Below are 17,487 nucleotides of genomic sequence, written 5' to 3'. Positions count from 1 at the left end.
AACATCCCTCCCTCTGGGAAGAGGACACCCTTTGGCACACCCCCCTCCGCTTTTCCGTAGGGGAAACCATCTGTCTCCACAGCCTTCCCTTGCCCCCCTTGGCTGTCATTTTGGGTCCCAGCCATTCTATGTTATTTCAAACTCCTGCTCAGAAATGCTTTGCTCTCCATGCAGAGGCTTTCATGTGTAATCCAATGAACCGGAGTAACTCTGGCACTGGAAGTCTTTGCCATGACAGCTGAGCAGCAAGTGTGACATACTAACCCCCTCCACAGGTCGTGGTGCCTGAATTGCTGGGTGTTCCCTTTGGGGTCTGCTGCAGGAGGCCCCCTCACAGCAGAGATAATCCCCCTCCCTGACAATGAACCCTGTCAGAGCTGCACACTGTGGGCAACGACATCCCAAATTTTAGTCTGAGCCAAGGGAGACGTGCTGACAAAGGGCTGTCACTTTGGAAATTGGGAAAACATCTGCAAGGCTCATGGAGAGGTCAGGAATCAGCCATGCAATGGGTCTGAACAGTTACTCTGTAATATGGCAGTAATTTACTCTGAGACCAAGAACTCCAGGTTTAAGTAGAGGGGAGATCCTCATGGACAGGATTCCTGAGCTGGGACTAACATACCAAAGAGCAAGTTGGAGCCAGGACAGTCACAGTCCCCCAGCAGACTGAATAGTCAAGTGAGTGACTCTGAACTCTCAGAAGGACTTGCTGGCATCCCTGCTCAGTAAGGGTGTTTTAAGACAGAAACTCTTTCCACCCAAAAAAAGCAGGTTTTTAACTTTTCTGGTTTTCCTCCCACTGTGACTCCCATGAGTCAGTCTGGAGTTTTGCATTCACTCCTCACACATGGTTGCCCAAATACATACCAAACTACAGGTAAAGCTACACTTCTTTGGATCTTTCAGCTTTTCTTCCTTTCTTTTTCTGTTTAAAAAAGGTTAAGTGATTATGTGGTCTCAAAAGCTACTCCAGGCTGTGTGCAATATGCTGAAACCAGATCCCATTTACACAGTCCTGAATGTTTCCTTGACAAAAGCCTGAATTGGACAAGTTTAGAAAAGAAAAGTCAGTTAACAAAAAAAAAAAAAAAAAAAGGAGAAAGAGAGAGAGAGAGACTCACATTAGAGAGAAAAAAGAGACCCAGCAAGCACAAAGGAGAAGAAAGAGGAGAAGCAGCACTGTGAGAGACAGGCAGAAAAGGTCTCTTTTGAGTTGATGCTAAATGTCTGTCCCCAAATCTGTTCCATTTACAGAAGTTTTGCTTGTTGGAGTGCCAGCAAAGGCCATTAAAAAGTGCTTCTGTGTTATTCACATGCTTGTTCTCCTCCACATCACTTGGCATTTGCTTCATAAATATGAACCACACATTTGTACAGTATAAATTATGTCCCACTCAAGAGCACGGAAAAACACAAGTGGGTGGGGACAAAGAGACAGTGTTATGTACAGGTCCATGGCTGAAATGCTCTTTACCATGAAGATTTATTCAAAGCTAATAAAATGCAATGGAAACCTGTCAGCACAAAAGCCTGCAAAGGAATTCAGCAGCATCCTCTCCCTGTGGGACACCTTGAGAGGCATGGATCAGTCCCTAAGGTTCCTGTCAGACATTGCTCACACAAAGTGAGGTGATTATCTGAAAAATGTTGTCTGCTGTGATGCACCACCATTACCTCCATGTAGTGACAGTCATTACCACTTCTGGCTTTCATGATGATTTCAAAAAAGTGTCACAATAGGACCATGTATTGGAATACTTTCAAGTCTTCTGGTTTAGAGCTCAGTCAGTTGTGGGAAGACATGGATGGGGGTCTCTGTCTGTGCCCACATCAGTTCCCTGCTTTCCTCAGAGTTACCACTCTGTGATGGTAGATGGAAAGCAAAGTGGAGCTTTTTTGTTCACCATGCTTCTCCTCTCACACTTCTCCAAGGGCCCAGGACTGTGACAACACAAACTGCTTCTTCACCCATCACCCTCCAGATACCTGCAGACACACACTGACCCCTCCTGCACTCCACCAGCAATTTACTGGTGGATAGTGCTGGATGGAAAGGGTTTAGGTGGGTGTGTGGCCAGCCCCAGGCATTTCTCTGTTTGAGGAGAGGAGAGGAGCTAGGAGGGATGAAAAGAAGAAAAAGCAGAGGTTCAGGAACACTCTGGAGCACAATGGCCTAGGCCAGGGCAGCACACAGAAAGACACAGTCTGATGCAAGATTGTCATTGCCTAATATTTTTAGTAGAGTTTACATCTTTTCTTCATAATATTATTGTTGTATTGATCCATCATCCAGCGGCTCTACCAGGAACACAATGGTAATGAAAAGTGGAGAGACAGCAGTTTTGTACAAGCTGCTGAAACCCTCCTGAAGTACTCCTGACCTACAGTTTATCTGACACCCTTCCTCCAGCTCTAAAATGTTGTCATCCCTTTCCAGAAGGAGTGGAGGTTACCTTTCTCTCCCCAAACAAGCTCAGTCTGAGATAAATATGTAATTCAAGTGTAGCCTGGACTACACCACACCTCACCATATTCCTGTTTGCCAGCTCCTGAAGAAAACTGGCCTCAGCCTAAGTGGTGGGGACTCACACAGCAAAAGCTTGTCAGGTTCCACCCCTACCGCTACTGTGAGGTTCTCCCTCGTCATAAATATGGTATAAAACCATCTCTATTATAAAATTAAAGGGATGAACTGCATGAGCAAAATGAAATGCTGTGCTTCATCCACTGATCTCATAAACTCACATCACATTCCTGTCAGTAATGGCCAAAAGCTGTTTGGCATCGGCCTGACAACTTATTGTCCTTCAAGGAGTGCTTGGACCAAACTGGGCCTGCAGGTTTTGCAGTGATTCAGAGCCTGTTCCAAGTGAGATTTTAGCAGTTCCCCAAAGCTCTGCAACAGCAACAAAATCTTACGCCTGAGCAGCCCATGGCTTGGAGAAGTTCAGGCAGGTGTCTGAAAGAGAGTGTGATCTTAAAAAATACTCATCTTGGCTTAGTGCTAATTCTCCTGAAGTGAAGTCAGACCTCCCATTTGCCCTCAGTGGGAGCAATGCTATGCTGGCACTGAGGACTTTTGGAAATATTGCTGTAAAAGTCAATACACTTTTTATAGGGAGTCTATGAAAGCTGTAATAGCTGCACATGCAGAAGAAAAGTCTCTGCCCAGAAAAACAAATACAAAGGAGAACCATGCTGAGGTAAATGGCAGGGGGCCCTAGGGCCGACCACAGGCTGCATTTTGCAGGACCCTTGGATGGGATCCATTCACACCAACACATTCAGCTGACACTCTGTTTATTATTTGACCATATGTAGGGAGAACTCACTCCAGTCACTCTGCCTTTCCTCTCCTTCAGCAGCTGAAAAATGTGCCACGTGAACCAAGGGCTGAGGAAAACCACAAAACACACACTGCTCCTTACCCCACTGCTTCCCAGAGTGATCTTCATACTCTCCATTGGAGCCTTCAGGCACCTGGCTGTCCTTTCCTGAGCTGGCATCATCTGTGAAGGAAAGGAAAGGGAAGATGTTAAGAAGGTCTCCTGCAGCACAACAGGACAACATCAAGAGTTTGCATTTCCTGCTGGAGACACCATGCAGCTGAAGCAAACCCAACATACAGTAGGCATCCACATCCTGGCACCTACAGCCTGGCCAGTTTAATGAAGAATTTAGTTTTCTGTTTTATGAGCTTTTCAGCAGGCTATCAAATCAATGGGAGCTGAATCAATGTTCCATTAATAGCTGACAAAAGCCTCCTTGTTTATGTTTACAGGTTGCTGTTCCTTAGGAGGAGATGATCTGTGGTATCATCTATGCAAATAATGCTATAAATCAAAATTAGAGATAATTAAACTTAGGAGATGGGGAAAGACTTATGTGATCAGTCACACAGAGCACAAACAGTATGATTGTGGCCACTAATTCACCCTTCAGCTTCCACACAGGATCAGAAAAACAAGCAGGTCTGGGGTCAAATGACCTCTCAAGAGATACTAAATGTAAATTTATGTCTGGCAAAAAACAATATTGATTTTAAAAGCTGCTTGTATATACTTCTTTTTAATTAAGACCACCCATCCACCTGTATCAACACACTACTTTGTCCCTCATCACTCTTGTTGTCTATAGAACTACCACACAGCAGCACCAAAATCTCAGCTCTGCCCTGGAGAAATAGAAATTTCTACAAGGTGAAATCCCCATCTCTTCAGCTGCCCCCAGCTGAAATTGCCACTGTGGTATGGCCACCTACGAGGCCTCCAGGAGGGCCAAGGGGGCAGGAGAGTGTCCAAAGCCTCCTTCTACAACCTGGGTGATCCTGGTGACCTCACACCTCTGCAGCACCCAGATGTGAAAGTTCTTCCTCCTCCAGCTTGACCTCTATGGCACAAGTGCTCAGCTCTGAGAAGCCTCTCATACAGCAATGGCTCACACCAGGAGGGAGGCCCACCTGAGGCACTCAGGACACCCTCACAGGATGGTGCAACAAAACACATTCTCTTCTAAGATGGCTTCTGTGCTCTACAAGGTGCCACAGCCCCAAAGGGCAGCTGGATTTGAGGTGACAGTCTCAACCAAGAGTTCCTCAGCTCCTACCTAAAGTGCACTCAAGTGGGTGAATATTTGATTTTCAGGGACAGGTCAGGTGAAAGCTGGGAGAAGGTTCGTTTCAATGAGGAACACAATGGTGTAAAAGACCCAAACAAATAAAGAGAAGTGGAAACATCTGATTTAAGGAAGGGATCCCACCAAATGACCAGCTCCTGAAACTCGTAAGAAAAGGGTCCTGTGAGCAAAAGAGAAGACTATTTCTGTAATCTCTGCAACAGAGAGGAAAAACTGATCTCAGCTTATATATAAGCATGTCCCCCTGAAAAGGTACAAATAGTAAAACTTCTCTTTTACAGTTTTTTTACAGGTTGAGTTGTGCTTAAACCAGTATTTACTGTGTAAGTTTGTGTGCAGTCTTCGAGAGAGAAAAATGTGTCTTTAACCCAATCCTCATCCCAGGTTCTGATATCCCATCTCTTCAGCACAGGACATTATATGCCAACAGATGCTCTGCTCTCATCAGCCTTGCCCCTTAAGCAGAGAGGCTGCAACAAGTTTGTCCCCCCTCGGCCCTGAGAGATTCTTCTCTTCTCCTTTTGGCTACTTCAGCACAGTTTCTCCTGGAGCTGTGTACAGCTTTCACTTTGAGGGGAGAAGAAAAAAACTTTTTGGGCAGCAGCACCATGCTCAAACCTCAGCAGCTCCTCCAGCTGACTGTCCCATCCCACCTCCTGTCACCCTCTGTCCATGGCTGAACCTCTCCTGGGTGCCTCAGCCACCTCCCAGCCCAAAACACAGGCAGCAGGGTGGAACAGGTCCCACCAAGTCTCACAGAGAGCCTGAGTGCCAATGCACCATCCAGGCTCTGCCTACAGCCTGTTAGAGAGGCAGCCAGTGTCTCTTGAGCTGGACTTCGCAAGTTTATTTTTACGACCCTGGCAAACCAAATGCAGGGAATACAAAAATACACATTTTACATGATGGCTTGCATATCACATTGTCTCCTTTCAGTCAAAATACCAAATTGATGATGTCCTGGCACCTGTACAGTTTTTCTCATAAATATCCATAGTGTCATGAATGAACTCCTGGATGCTGTCTGACAAGAGAACATAGTAAATACCTCAGCACAATTAAAAAAATGTATTTTAATGGAGAGGAAAAACTGGTCAGAGATATGAGATTCCTGTCCATTGTTAACTCCTGAATATCATAAAAAGTGGTTAAGACATTTAAGTGGTGATGTTCTGTCAATTATACCCTAATCCTGCTCAATTTGATATACAAAAAGCAGGGTATCTCCCTTGCCTGCTGCCTCACGTTACAGTAAGTCAGTCCCTTTGCCCTCCTCCTGCTGACACACAACCACTGACTGTGGACTCCACACCCCTTGACTTGCTGCCAAGCTTTTGATGTAAGGAAAATTGCTCAGAATCCATTTGATCCTTTGAAGATGCATCGTCAGTTGTTATCCCAACAAATTGCAAACCTGTGGTGTCACCTACCAAACCCAGAAAAAAACCATTTTTGGGGAAAGAGATCAGGATAACTTATGCCACCCTGCTGAGCCAATGGAATAGATGATTTGGTGGAAGAGCAAGACTGAAATAAATAACTGCAGGCATAGTTAGGTACATTGGTTTAGATATGCTGGAACTTGCTTCACATGTGTTGGGAATGTGGTAACATTAATAGAAGTCTTGAGGTGGGGAAATGCCATCAACATGGAAACTCTTGTAGAGCAAAATTGCTCCTTCCCATCCCCAGAGCTGTTCATGGGGTGAGAGGTGTTACAGCAGACCCTTCCAGCTGCAATATGCGGTGAACTGGGCTCCTACCTTCCTTGTATCTGAACAAGCACACACAACAGCTGTACCAAAAAGAGCTGATTTGTGAAATCCAGACGCTGGATGAAGCTCAGTTGGGGAAGATTCCCTGAAGCCCCTGAATCTCCAGCTGAACTTAAAAAGTGTGAGGCAGCAGAGCAGCCAGAGATATAATCATAAAGTGCCAATCTGTGATGTGAGTGACACAGGGTCAGGTCTCTCTTCTGCTGCATTCAGAGAGGGATTTGAATCTCCCCTCTTGCCCCTTGGGTGAGTGTCTTAAGCTCTGACCTGTGGTTACAAAGAGGCAAAAAAGAGCTGCTTTATTACTTCAGGAGAGAAGTAATTCAGGAACACCCTGAGGATGGAAGGCCCCTGTCTAATTCAGACATCACCAGTATTTGACTTCCACTTGCCTCAATCAAAGTCAGTACTGTGGCTGCATGGAGTTTGTTTCTCTGTGCTTAGAAGAACTTTCTTATTTTTTCAATTTTAATATCAAGTGGCTTCCAAGGGTAGAGTAGCACTTCTATAGTGTTTTAGAGGTGTTTGTGATGTGGAAAGCAAAGCTAAATTTCCTGAAAGTTCAGAGGCATCTGCTTCAGCCCAAACCTGCAGTCTGAAACCTGGTTAATAGTGTCAGATCTGAAGACCTGCTGTTTGCATTTCACTCCAACTGTCACAAACACAACTGGCCTGGCAGGATTCTTCCTAGACAAAGAGAGGACCTGGAGAAAGAAGCCACATTCAAATATACAGAAGCAGCATATAGAATGGTGAGTTAGTAGCAGAGATCATGAGTCTTAGCTATACTCAAGAAATGACCTAATAAGCCGATTGCTTATTCATGCTCTTGTCAGCTCCCCACAGAGGTGAGCAGTTTGGGGTGATAAGTACATACAGAAAAATCAGCCTGCAGTCAAAGGGCAGCAGGGACCAGCCATGCAGCATTGCCCAGTGTGCTGCCAGCAGATTACTATGAGAGGCAGTGCTAAGAAGGATGAACTGCTGAAGTCTCCTACAAGCTCCGTTTTCTGTGACCTATATTGGAAGGTCATCCTGCACTGGACTTCTTGGACAGTATCACACGCTTAGGACAGCAGCCAGTTGGAAGATGAAGTGGAAAACCTGCCTTGAAAAGCAATCACTGACTAATTTTATGTCACGAGTATCTGATGCTAAGAAAACACACACATGATTTAGTGCCCTTAATGTACAATTTGGCTCCATGATGTTACAGAGCATGCTGGCTGCTCGAGAAACCTGAAGGGCAAGGCTTCAATATCGTGTCAGGTGACAGACTTGGAGACATGGGACAAACTCGTGTAGGTCCTTCTCCTCCAAATATCACACATGGCCATGCAAAACAGGGCCAGGATGGACAGAGAGGCATCAGCCCACTCTTTGGGAATGTCACCCCAGTGGCATCACCCTCAGCTGCTCTCCAGCCATTGCCTCTCCCTTGCTTCAGAATCTCATTCCAAGCTGGCTTTTACGTCTGAGATGCCACAGGACTGAGATGCTGGTGGTGCTGGGGAAGAGTTGGGTGTCCCAAAGCAGGCTGGATTTCTCCAGAAAAGGGATTTCTGTATGTAACTCCATCAACTGACAAAGCCCACTGAGGAGCCTATGGGACAAAGACTGCCACATCAGTGGGATATGGTTACTGTTTATTACCACAGCAGAATTGTTCCATTCCCTTTTAAAAGTTAAAGCACATGGAAAATTCTTCATACCGGTCCAGCTCTGAGAGCAAGTGATGGGAAATATTCAGATTGTTATTGAGTCAGGATCAAATTTTATTTACCCACAGGCTCTCCATGAAGGCTTCATGTTTTAGCTGAGAGGGTATGACTGGTTTTCAGGCCAATACCATGTGCTGAGCATCCAACCACAAGTCAAAACAACAGCCCAATTTTTTGAAGCAAAAATCTACCCATCATATTTCCCTATGATTCACCAAGTTGCTTCAATTTGTTATAATGCAAGGCCCGTCCCTGCTCTGACTTGATGGGACCAGCTTTGGAGTCTTTGATGTCAGAGGCCTTGAAAGGCCCATTTCACAGATGAGCCAGCTTTGCATAAATAAACAAAGTGACCTCTGAACTGGAGCCTGAGACCTGAGCACACTTCAAAGCAGTGTGGGGAGGTGCTGGGGGGGCAGTGGGGAATGAAGCGATCAGCATCCATCATTAAGGCAGCCCCCACTCTGCACTGCTGCTGCACAAGGGGTGTAAATAAAAGGAGGGAGGCAAGTAGGGAGGGAGTGAAATGAGGGGGAAAGTGATGTAATCCAGTCAGGCTTGAACAATTATAATGAGGCCTTCTCCTCCTCCCGTGGATGAATAGAAGAAATCTCTCTGAACTCCGGCTTTAGGTGCTGACTCTCGCGTTTACCCAGACACGTCATATTTGCACATCATATTTGCTTCCCTATGTCCTTCACTGCTGCAGAAGTCTAAGGGAGTGACCAAACTCAAATAGCTTGTGGGAGGTGGATCTTGGGCCTTTCTAGGAGTTAAATCAGAATTTATTCTGTTGAGTCTAACCAGCAAAACTTAGATCATAAACTTCAAAGGAAAAGTTTTGACTTATTTTTCAGCAGCCTTGAAGGTGCAGTAGATGGTGGATTAACACACACAAAAGCAAGTGCAATCTTAAAAAGTATGTCTCTGCAGTTTATCTCAGATGCATTCAGGTTTTCCTGTAATAGCTGCTGGAATTTAAAGGGAAACACAAGGCAAAGAACAGTGTACTTTGGTTTAGGGACTGTTCTGCTATCCTGACTGGTTTATCTGATGCCCAGATGAATGCTCCATGAGGTACATGTGTAGGAAGGCAGCAACAGCTTTATCTCTGGGATATCACAGGGATTAAGGCACTTGCTTTCCCCAGATCTCCTTAACATGGATTAACACTCCAGGTTTCATTAGAATTTTAGCTGGCATTAACCCTCAATGGCCAGGGAAAAACAGCCCAACACTAGCACAAACACCATCTGAGAGCTACCACTGCCAGCTGACAGAGTTTTATTGCTCTTCTTGTGATATTTGGGATGTTTCTGGAGGACCTTGAACATGATCTTGACCTTGAAGTCTCTACTTTAAAATACGGGGGGTTTTTTTGTTACTGAGTAACAATTCTTAACATCTGTGATTCCCAAGAATTCTGTGCAAACACACTCTAAAATCTTGGGCGAAGAGGAGCAAAACACAAATTTTCGAGTTCTTGTGATTTTTCAGCTTGTTTTGTGTTTTTTACAAGCCTGAACTATGGCTTCAGGACCCTTGAGACAGGTGAATCCCAAGGGTGACTTGAAATCATTAAGATGGAAAGTCTTCACTTTGATAAATTCTGAATTGTTTTACCATCATTGAGGTCTAATTTAGCAAGTGTCCACTCTGAACCCTCTTTCCTGCCAGAGGCAGACAGGACCAAACTCCAGTGAACTCATCCCATTGACACAAACCCGGCATAAATAACAGATACTATTTTGAATGTTTTTTGTTGATCCTCCATTAACCCTCCATCTCATGCTCACCATTCCTTAATTCCTAACTACATTAACAGTATCACCTACTGTATTTACAGTGCTGATGTTATGAAAAGACAGGAAATGTGTTTAGAGTTTATTTGGAAGAGTTCAGTGAAAGCAAAGGTATCAGGAGTATTTAGATAAAAAAGACCTCATGGAGGAAACCCCTCTCTTCTTGGGTCCATTCAGAGGAAACCCTTCAGGATGTAAAAGTAGAAACCCACTCAGAGGAATGCATAGTCAAGGAACACTCTGCTTTTCTCAAAAAACCAAGCAAACAACCAAAACAAAAAACACACACACATACAAAAACCCCCAAAATCAAACTAAAACAAAAGAACCCACAATAAAACTAACATGAAGTAAAAGGTTACTGGCAGAGAATTTCTCTCTGTGACAGGCACTGGAGACTTTTCTACTCACTGCCTTCAACTGCAGTTGGGCCAAAAATAACCAGAGGTATTAAAACTGGAATTTCCTGACAATAAAAATAAAAAAGTATGTGTTGGTGGCTTTTTTGGTATTTTCAGCTCTGGCTATTTTCATGAGAATTTCCATGCAAAACTTTTCATGGATTTCACTTCAGGCCCAGGGAATCTCTTGTAAGCAGGATGCTTTGCAAAAGGAACATTTGCAGGCCACCTGCCTCCTGAAACACTGGAGAGACTCCACAGACAAAAGCCCTGGCTGGGTAATGAAGAAATGAGGCTCCTGTCCAGAGCTGCATCAGTAACTCACATTTCTAAGCTGTGACGATGTACAGGCCCATTGTATCACCTGTCAGTGATAAAGCTCTGGATTGGTGGTTATTGCTGCATCCCACAGGTGAACATAATCAGAGATGACAGCTTTGAGACCAAGGAAGACTTAACTCTCTTCCACAGAATGAGAAAAAGGGGGACTGGGGTAGCACAGACTTATGAAAACTGGTTTGTTTTACAGGCTGGTACCAAATGAGCTCCAACAGCACAGACAAACCAATCCTACTTCCACTGAGAGCTTCAGCAGCCCAGAGAGAATCTTTCACTGCTATGCAGCATTTCGCTGCTGCTACCAGCACCTGGACTAAATCTTTTACTACCAATTCCTCCTTAATACTGCAATCTCTGCTTTGAGACCAACACGGACATATCCCCATTCTGTACTCTTGCATAAAGAATGCTGGAGTTTATTGCTTGGGCTTGATTTAAAAACTGTGGTATGGAAAGGGATCATGTATTTCCTCAGAGAGGTAAATGTGGAGAGGTAGAACTTTAAAAAAGTGGGGTATTTTAAGGGTATAAAGGGATTAATACATTAAAAAAAACTGAGACAAAAATTGAAAGCCTTTAAATTGAACATATGTGAAAGCTTCCCAAGAGGAGCATCTGCTTGACTATGGAACAGTCACTCAGAAGAAGAGAAAGAAGCTCTATTTCATAGAATCATAGAATGATTGATTCCAACTACAAACCTAACACTGCCAAGTCCCTCTAAACCATGTCCCTAAGGGCCACATCTACATGTCTTTGAAGTATCTCCAGGGATGATGATTCAACCACTTCCTCTTCCAATGCCTGACAAACCTTTCCATGAAGAAATTTTCCCTAATATCCAATCTAAACCTCCCCTGGTGCAACTTGAGGCCATTTCCTCTCATCCTGTCCTTGGTACCTGGGAGAAGAGCTTGACCTGGCTACACCCTCCTGTTAGGGAGTTGTAGAGACTGAGATGGTCCCCTTGAGCCTCCTTTTCTCCAGGTTAAACCCCCCCAGCTCCCTCAGCTGCTCTTCATGAGACTTGTACTCCAGACTCTTACCCAGCTCTGTTGCCCTTCTCTGGGCATGCTCCAGCCCCTCAATGTCCTTTCTGCAGTGATGGGACCAAAACTGAGCACAAGATTTGAGATGTGGCCTCGCCAGTGCCCAGCACAGGGAGACAAGCACTACTCTGGTCCTGCTGGCCACACCATTGCTGACCCAGGTCAGGACTCCACTGGTCTTCTTGGCCACCAGGGCACATAGTGTTCAGCTGGCTCTCAACCAACACCCTCAGCTCCTTTTCTGCCAGCAGCTTTCCAGCCTCAAACTTCAGAACATGTAAAATTATAATGATCTAACTATGGCTGAACTATGGATTTTACAATTCCATTTGCCAAAGTTGGCTCATGTAGTTCTCAAAGTGACTTTTAGTAACTCCTGGAGTATGGTATGATTGATAAGAAAGAAAACACACAACAGAAGATGATGAAAAAGGAGTCCTTGAAGATCATGAAATACTCTCTTCTGGCTGTATCTATATAGAGGAATTGTGGAGTTCTTCTGAGCTCATGCAGGATATGATCTGTGCCTACCACACTCACCCCTCTCCTCCCCTTCTCTGTGCCCTTGACTCTGTATTTAGTTCAGATCTGCACCTAATTTATAACCTTCATCCTCTCCTTCCCCAACCACTTTCCATAATGCTGTGGAGGGAGAAGCCTTTCTGAAAGTGCAGCTCTTCCTTGCTCCTTGTGGTCTATTGCTGCCCACAGAGCTCACAGTGTCATCTGAGACACATTCTCAGTCGTGGCTCCATCTGCACATGGGGATGCTCCAGCTCCTGCTGCAACCACACAAAGAACCACAAGGACAAACAGCTGGAGTTTTTCACTCAACCACTGCAATTCCCTGGCCTGCCATTACAACAATTACATTACAAAGGCAATCACAGCCCTTCTGCCATGCTGACTCCTCCAGACACCAAGACCTCCCGCCTGACTTTAGGTCTCCAGTCCATAGGGGGCAAGAAAACAGTTCTTCCTCCTTTGTTGTTGTTGCTGAGGTTACTTTTTTTATCAGCATGCCCCAGCACACACAGACAGCAGCCCTGAGAGCTCTGTACCACAGGCACCAGTCTGCGGTCACAGTCTTGATCTGCTACTGCAGAGGATGAAAGGGAGAAGAAATCAGAGAACAAGATGAGTGGTTAAGGCCTCTGCATTGTCACCAGCACTTTCTGAGCATGAAATAGCAGCCCCCAAAAGACAGCAATTACCAGCCAGCTGTTCCAGGCCCAGAACAAATTGGTAATATTTCCCAGTATTTTTTAATGCTAGCATCAAGGCTTTCCTAGAGACAAGGTCCCAGTATATTAGAGGCTGTTCACAAATAGCAGAGAAGACAGATCCTGTTTGAAGAGTTTACTGCCTGTGTAGTGCATCCACGGAGTGGATGTCACACATATTAAGGTTCCTTGAAAAACATATTTTTAGTATCCATCCATTTTGGTGTGGTAGGGGAATGATGGGGATCCCATCATTAGATGGGATGATTAGAGTTGAGAAGAAAAGCTTCATTTATAACACAGATCAGCCCTTTTGAATTAAAACCATTTCACTGCAGATATTATTTATAAGAATAAATCACTAGTTACTTACAGAAAGTTTATAAACACTGGGAAGGATTCTGAGATTTTAAGTGTTATGTGACAAGTGAGTTTACACAGTCCTTTCTTTGGAAACCTAACTCTAGTGCCCAAGTCCAGAGAATGAAAAGAAGGTCAGGGTGACATCTACCTCTCTTCCCTGGCTGCAGAAGAGATGATGGCTCCATAGGGTGGGTGCCAAAAGAGAGGTGGTATGAACACTCCACCCAAAAACACAGGCCAAAATTCCATCTTCAACAATCCTAAATTTCTTAGGGTTGGGGGAGGGAGGCATGCCACTGAAAGGACTAATGCAAGGTTAATGATAAGGAGAAGATTATAGCAGAGCTGAGGATAAACTGATAAGACCTGACTCCCAGCCTTCTATTTTAATCAGTACACAGCTGCTGCCCCCCATGAAATTATACCTCTATCACTGCCCTCCCTAATAGCACTGATTGATGTTTATTATTTTCTTCACCAAAATGTGTGGAAACATCATTGATACGTATTCCATCTCCCTGAACATTCACATGGCCAAAATAGGCCAGCACAAAGAGATTTCCAGAGGGGATGGAAGGAAAAGAGAGGTCACACATGTCAGTGACTGAGCACAGCCATTATTTTTGGATGGCATTTATAATCAAACAAAAATAATCAATTGTTCAGTCCTTTGCCTTCCAAACACTGAGATAATTCCTCAGTGTGGAATTACCCAATCCATCACGATGAACTGGAAATTGCAATACTGGGCTTTACTGCCAGGAATGTGAATCCAGCTGTTTCTTCCACCCCAGTATGAAAACTACTGAAACATTTTTTATGGGCTTACATATTTCATAGCCTTCTGGTAGAAAAGTAAAAAATATCTCCTATGAAAGGAAATGAACCATCCTATGACAATTACCAAATGAAGCAAAATCTCAGAGAGGACTGCTGCTCAACATCTTTAATGGGAAAAGTGTGTTTGCTTGAGGTGAAAAATCACACCTCATCAAGATAGGTCAACAGGCTATTATGGTTTAACTTTGATTTCAAGAAATAACAGCATCTATAAGTTGTAGAAGTGCTAAGACATCAACAGAGGATGATAATTGTTAACTGGCCATTGCAGAGCATATAATAGTCTAAGTGTCCAAGATGTCCATTATGTTCAGGGGGGCACAAGATGTTCTTAGGGAAGCCTTCCTCTCAGATTTCAGAAGAAAACTACTTCAGAAAAAAGTCCATATATGTAAGAAATACAAATTTTAATATGGCATTGGCAGCATTCAGCCCCTCATCAGTTACCATTCCACAACTTTATACTCAAATCTCTTTTGACAGATAGACTTTCTAAAGGTTAGGTAAACCACTAAGTCAGAAAGTGAAGAAAGGGCATTTGAAAGGATAGAGAGAAAAATAATTTTTAGCTTTTTAAACTTAGATTTATCTTTTATAAACAAATTGATATGCAGTTGTGTAACAGCAATATGAAGTGGTGTAATCTCTCTGATTACTAAACAGCATGACAATAAGGTAAAGAAATTGAGATTTTGGGGTCAATGAAAGACAGAAATAGCCTTGGTGTCTGATGATATCAAGACTTGTAACACTGCCCTCATATGCTCTTTAATACATAATTTTATTAATGAAGTGCCATTTATCTTCTGCATTATGTTCAATGAATGATATATATATCTCTAGGTCATTGTCAGACTAATAATAAGCCAGTTTTAGTAGCAAAATGTTACCACTTTCACAATTCTGTCCAAGAACAGCCCTGGACAAGTGGTAATTTTGTTGGCTCCCAAAACAAACTGAATACTTGGCATTCTACCTAACGTGAGGATTACAGTATATTACACAGGATAATGCTGTCCTGTGTCTTGCCAAAATTAAACCTAACCTAATTACATGGAGTAAATTATAGCTTTCCATGTGGGGTAAAACACAAATTGTAAAAATGGTTGCTCCGCAATTAACTATATAATCCCAATGCTGTCAATAGAAATTTCTAAAACATGCTTCAAAACAATGACTAACATAGCACAGTCATTCCTGTGGGATGGAATTAAATTCCTTTGTGTGTTTTTGCATTTTTTTAAATGCCTGTCCTGGCACATGGCCAGCAGCCTATAAGAACAACCACCATCTTAGGATCAGAAAGGACCAGAGACAGAAGCCACTTAAGAAAACACAGAATCACAGAATCATAGGATAGCCTGGGTTGAAAGGGGCCTTTCAAGGATATCTAAAAACATGTGAAACTCAAGATTATTTTTGGCAGAATTCTACAGATTTTGAGTGCTCAGTAGCAAAGTTATTGCCTTTTTTTTTTCAGAGTGAGGGTCCAGCTCTCCCCAGTACTCATAATCCTCTACAGTCAGAGACACAACACGTCACATGTTAATACACCTCACACCTTAAACCTCATTTAAAGGCTTCACTGAGATGAAGCAGGGGCAGGGAGACTTCATGAACAGTACTGGTTTGCAGACAGGAAAATGCATTGAGGAGACAAACTAGGGCTGCAAGTGGAATTCAGCGCTTGTCAATGAACCACAACTACCTAACACCTAACCAGAGTTAGGTGTCACCTAGGACCTTGCCCAGATGATCCATAAAAAGCTTTTTCCAAGAGGTATTTCATCCTCTGATATTTAGAAGCTAAAGGAGGTGCAGTTTATTAGCTTCCTATGCAAGTTACCCCATATGGACTGCTCTTGGAGAGCACTGGAAGACACAATCTGCACTGAGGGGGAAACTGGGAACATTTAGGTCCTGTATTGAAAAAACAGAGACTATCTCAGTATTATCTACGGAGGGAAAGTTTGGGAGGGTTTTTTTGACTAGTAAACAGTGCTTTCTCTAAAATCTCTAAATATTTTCTCTAACAAGCACTGCAGTTTATACACCTTGGTTTTTTTTACTGTGATAATGCATTTTATTATTAACATACTCATATGAATATTTCATACTGAATGTATTCCACACGCCGTTGGCTATTTTAAACAACAGATGTGAGAGGGATTTGAATGCCAATTTTAAAACTGTGCAGTTGATTGAAATCCTGTGAGCCATTCATAGATTGCCAGATATTCTATTTACATGATTCCTCCCATGTAAAATACTTCAGGGAATACTCTAGACTCTGGCATATGGTTTAGAATGATGATGACTGATGTTGGAGATGCCACACAGACAACAGGACATATTATCTGGTTACATCTGTGCGTAAAATGCTTCGAGATTTTTTGATGGAAGGGGTTATGAATGTGTGAGGCTGAGATGCTGCATTTATGTCCCTCTAAATCATGCTCAGAGATAACAAGCAGTTAGAGCCCCGTCAGTGCAAAACCAAGCACTTTTATGAATGCATTTCATTGCATCCATGTGCTGTTATCCCCCCAGGCAATTATGACTTGTGGGTGAACCTTGAAAAATTGGGGAGGATCGGCTGAAAAGGAGAACTCCAATGCCAAAACACATCCAGAGCCTGAAAATGGAAACCTTGTGAGAATAGCCTGTGCACAGTCAGATTGCAGGGCTTACTCTTCCCTCCTTCCAGCACCGGGGAAACCCCTGTCCATACCACAAATCTGACTGACTTCCACTTCTGCATCTGCAGTCTACAAATCCCATGGGCCTGAAACTCCCACGCTCTATAGCAGAGGCCCTCCCTGACAGATTACATGCAAATGTTACAAATACATCACAGGCTGGAGCAGAGGAATGTTCACAGTGCTGCAGACACACTCAGGGAAAAAAAAAAATCCAGCAAGACCCCTCGGTGCAGTCCTCAGGGTAATACATCCTGAATGAGGAACTCTATCATGTGAAAACATTCCTAATAATTCCTTCTGTTTTCATTAATAATACTAAATTTCCTGCTTCTGGGGTATCTTTTGTTTTAACAAGCTCAGCTTTTTGTCTCGTCTTCTGAAAGACTGCACCACTGTAAGTCTATTATTACTATTTATGCTGAAAGTCTTTTAAATGGGCCAGGCATCCATATCCAAAATCAGCAATTTGCAAGCCATAATCTCATACCAACCAGATTAACGTGACACCTGAGATGTGTTTTCTTTCAAGACACAGGAGTCAGAACGACTGAAAGTACCAGAAATGCATGAAAAAAATCATCTTTCTGCTTCAGAAACATATGCTGTGGATCCTGTGGTGCTCGTGAGTGACCTT

At 43.5% G+C, this 17,487-nt stretch overlaps 1 protein-coding gene across 5 annotated transcripts in view; it reads right to left on the bottom strand.

Annotated features, from left to right (window-relative positions):
- The window catches only part of FGFRL1 (fibroblast growth factor receptor like 1), a 168,507-nt gene that overhangs the window by 13,434 nt on the left and 137,586 nt on the right, over positions 1-17,487 (bottom strand). For all 5 annotated transcript variants that reach the window (XM_083861801.1, XM_083861803.1, XM_083861802.1 and 2 more), the window contains one exon: positions 3,432-3,512. In XM_083861801.1, coding sequence (XP_083717927.1) covers positions 3,432-3,512 — 81 coding nt within the window. The remainder of the gene's footprint in view (positions 1-3,431; positions 3,513-17,487) is intronic.

This window comes from Zosterops lateralis (assembly GCF_965231275.1).
Source record: "Zosterops lateralis genome assembly, chromosome: 5".
In the NCBI taxonomy this organism is placed as follows: Eukaryota; Metazoa; Chordata; class Aves; order Passeriformes; family Zosteropidae; genus Zosterops; species Zosterops lateralis.
Note: the sequence above shows the minus strand (reverse complement) of the source record. Positions and strands in the feature narration are given on the sequence as shown.